This window comes from Microtus ochrogaster (genome assembly GCF_000317375.1).
Source record: "Microtus ochrogaster isolate Prairie Vole_2 chromosome 14 unlocalized genomic scaffold, MicOch1.0 chr14_random_1, whole genome shotgun sequence".
NCBI lineage: Eukaryota > Metazoa > Chordata > Mammalia > Rodentia > Cricetidae > Microtus > Microtus ochrogaster.
In genome coordinates, this window is record NW_004949096.1 from 20101609 (window position 1) to 20104307 (window position 2699).

The 2699-nt window shown below is 43.6% G+C and overlaps 1 protein-coding gene across 1 annotated transcript in view; it reads right to left on the reverse strand.

The window, feature by feature from the left end:
- The window catches only part of Agbl2 (ATP/GTP binding protein like 2), a 54842-nt gene that overhangs the window by 12971 nt on the left and 39172 nt on the right, over positions 1 to 2699 (reverse strand). The window contains exons 13-14 of the mRNA XM_013352613.2: positions 1971 to 2071; positions 565 to 695 (exon numbers count right to left, since the gene is read on the reverse strand). Of these exons, the coding sequence (XP_013208067.1) occupies positions 565 to 695; positions 1971 to 2071 (232 nt within the window). The remainder of the gene's footprint in view (positions 1 to 564; positions 696 to 1970; positions 2072 to 2699) is intronic.

Sequence of the window (2699 nt, forward strand, 5' to 3'; positions counted from 1 at the left end):
AGAGCTAGTTCCAGGACAGGCTCCAAAACCACAGAGAAACCCTGTCTCGAAAAAACAAAAACAAAAAAAGATGTGAGCTCTCAGCTGTTCCTGCCATGCACCTTCGCTCTGTCATCATGGACTCCATCCCTCTGAAACCATAAGCACAATTAAGAACTTCCTTTTCTGGGTGGTGCTGCTCACATGTGTTGTTGTAGTAATAGACATAATGTCTCTCCATGTAGCCCTGGCTCTCCTGGGACTTACTACAGAGATCTGCTTACATCTTCCTCCAGAATTCTGAAGGTGAAGGAATGTCTCAGGACACGGACATGTTTTATTCTAACAGAGGTAGGCAGATCTCTGTGAGATGCAGGTCACCCAAGCAATACAGTAAAAACTTGTCTCAAAATAAAAAGATAGATGGGTAGATAGATAAACAAACAAATGAATAAGAGGACAGGTGTGATGTAAATGTGATCCAAGCCTTCCTTAAATTCCCAATTCCCCTGCTTCTGTCTCCCAAATACTGAGATCAAGGATGTATTATCAAGCCCGGATTTCCTTAGAAATGAAATTTGTTACCTGGATTCGATGTCGGACAAAGGAAAGTCACTCCAGCTTCCTTCTAAGTCCATCTCTTGTCCAGAGTTATTGAACTTCTTGTGGATTTCCTGTTGTAAGAGCTCCTTAAGCTCTTGTAGACACTGAGTGTACTGCAGCAGAGGGAAACATTTTACATGCTAGTCATGAGTGGTTTGGAGGGTGTGCTGAAAGGTGATTTATTGATAGGGCAAACTGTAACTCCTTCTATTAAAGACATAGTAATGGATACTAGACCTGGGCTATACAAATACGCTTTTTAAAGCGGCGGATCAGCGAGCACTGCCTTAGCTACTTCCCTGCTTATAGTTCACTTCTGCAATTGTTTCACCTGTTTTGCTGAGGAGTTAGAATGGCGTTGTTCTAACTTTGGCCTAAGGCAAGGATGGTTTGGATAAAGTTGTAGGTCGGGAGTAGAGTGCTTGGGTCACGGGAGCGAGAAGGCCTTGTGCTCCTGCATCAAAGCACCAAACAGACCTTTTAATTCTTGACTAAGCATTGCATCTGAGTAGTGCTTATATGGGGACACGAGAAATGTGTTAGGGACGATGGGTATACGCTCCTCCCAAGATGAATGAGTTAATCAAAAATAGCCATCAGAAGAACAAGGCCAAAGAAACCTTCAGCTTTTGGACAGAGGCAAGCTTGAGAACACTTGCAGTGGAGGGGAAGGATAAAAAGATGAAACAGAAAAAAGCAGCAACTGAGGCCTAGTCCTAGGCAGGCTCCAGAGGGGCATCTCCTAGTGCACAAGGCAGGATTAGTGAGCACTCTGTGTATGCCGTTGTTCTGAAAGAGAAGACAAGGTGCTGCTATAGCAAACCCGTCATTTATGGAGAGGGAACCAAAGGATAGTTTCTTCCTTCTAGGAGGATTGTGAAGTATCACCGCTTGTTGACAGCTTGCAGGATAGGGGTTCTATTTCCTCTGGTAATGAAAACATCAGATAAAAAGAATATTAAGAAGGGCTGGAGAGCTGGGCAATGGTGGCGCACGCCTTTAATCCCCAGCACTCAGGAGGCAGAGGCAGGTGGATTTTTGTGAGTTCGAGGCCAGCCTGGGTTACAAGAGCTAGTTCCAAGACAGGCTCTAAAGCTACAGAGAAACTCTGTCTCAAAAAAAGGGGGGGCTGGAGAGATGGTTTAGTGGTTAGGAGCACTGGCTGCTCTTCTAGAGAACCCGGGTTCAATTCCCAACAACCACATGGCAGTTCACAACTGTCTGTAACTCCATTTCCAGGGGATCTGACACCCTCACACCAATGTACATAAAATAAAAATAAATTATAAAACATATTAAGAGGGTGACGAAGTTCCCCTGAGCTGATTCTGGACCCATGGAAGTCCAGCAGAGAACTGATAGTACACTGTTTGAAACTCTGTCTTTACCTTGGTCTGGTCAGGATCACAGAAATCCAGAATAGTGTCACAGACATGATAACCTAGGGACTTCAGGTCCTCAATGGTAAAATGAGTGTCTCTTTTACTGCCTGAGGAAAAAAAACGTAATTTTTCTGAGATTTTTAAAAACTGGGGATGGAGAGGTGGTCTCGAAGTTAATAGCATTTGCTGCTCTTGCAGGGGATCCAGGTTAGGGTCCCTACACCCACATCGTGGCTCGTAACCATCCATAGCTCAGTTCCAGGGTATCCAATGCTCTCTTCTGAATCAGCAGGCAGGCATGCATGTGGTGTACATACATACATGCAGACAGAAGACTCATGCACTTAAATAGAAAAATAAAAATTTTTAAATCTGTGTACATAGCCCTAAATTTTTTAGTTTATTTTAAAGATTTCTATATTTATGCTTATTTTGTGAATATTTGTTTTTTTCTGCTTGTATGTCTGCACCATGTGTGTGCTTGATGACTTCGGAAGTCAGAAGAAGGTGCCAGAAACCTAGGGTGGAACTAGAGGTACAGACGGTTGTGAGCATGTGCATTCTCTCCAAGAGTAAGTAGTATGTGCTCTTTACAGCAGAGGCATCTTTCCAGCTTCCTAAATCTTATGCGTTAAATGCAAATCTAATTTGTGAGTCAATTTTTAGAGAACTGCTCCTCATAGGGCTGGAGGGACAGCTCAGCATTAATAGAGCTTCAATAGCACCCACGCGTGG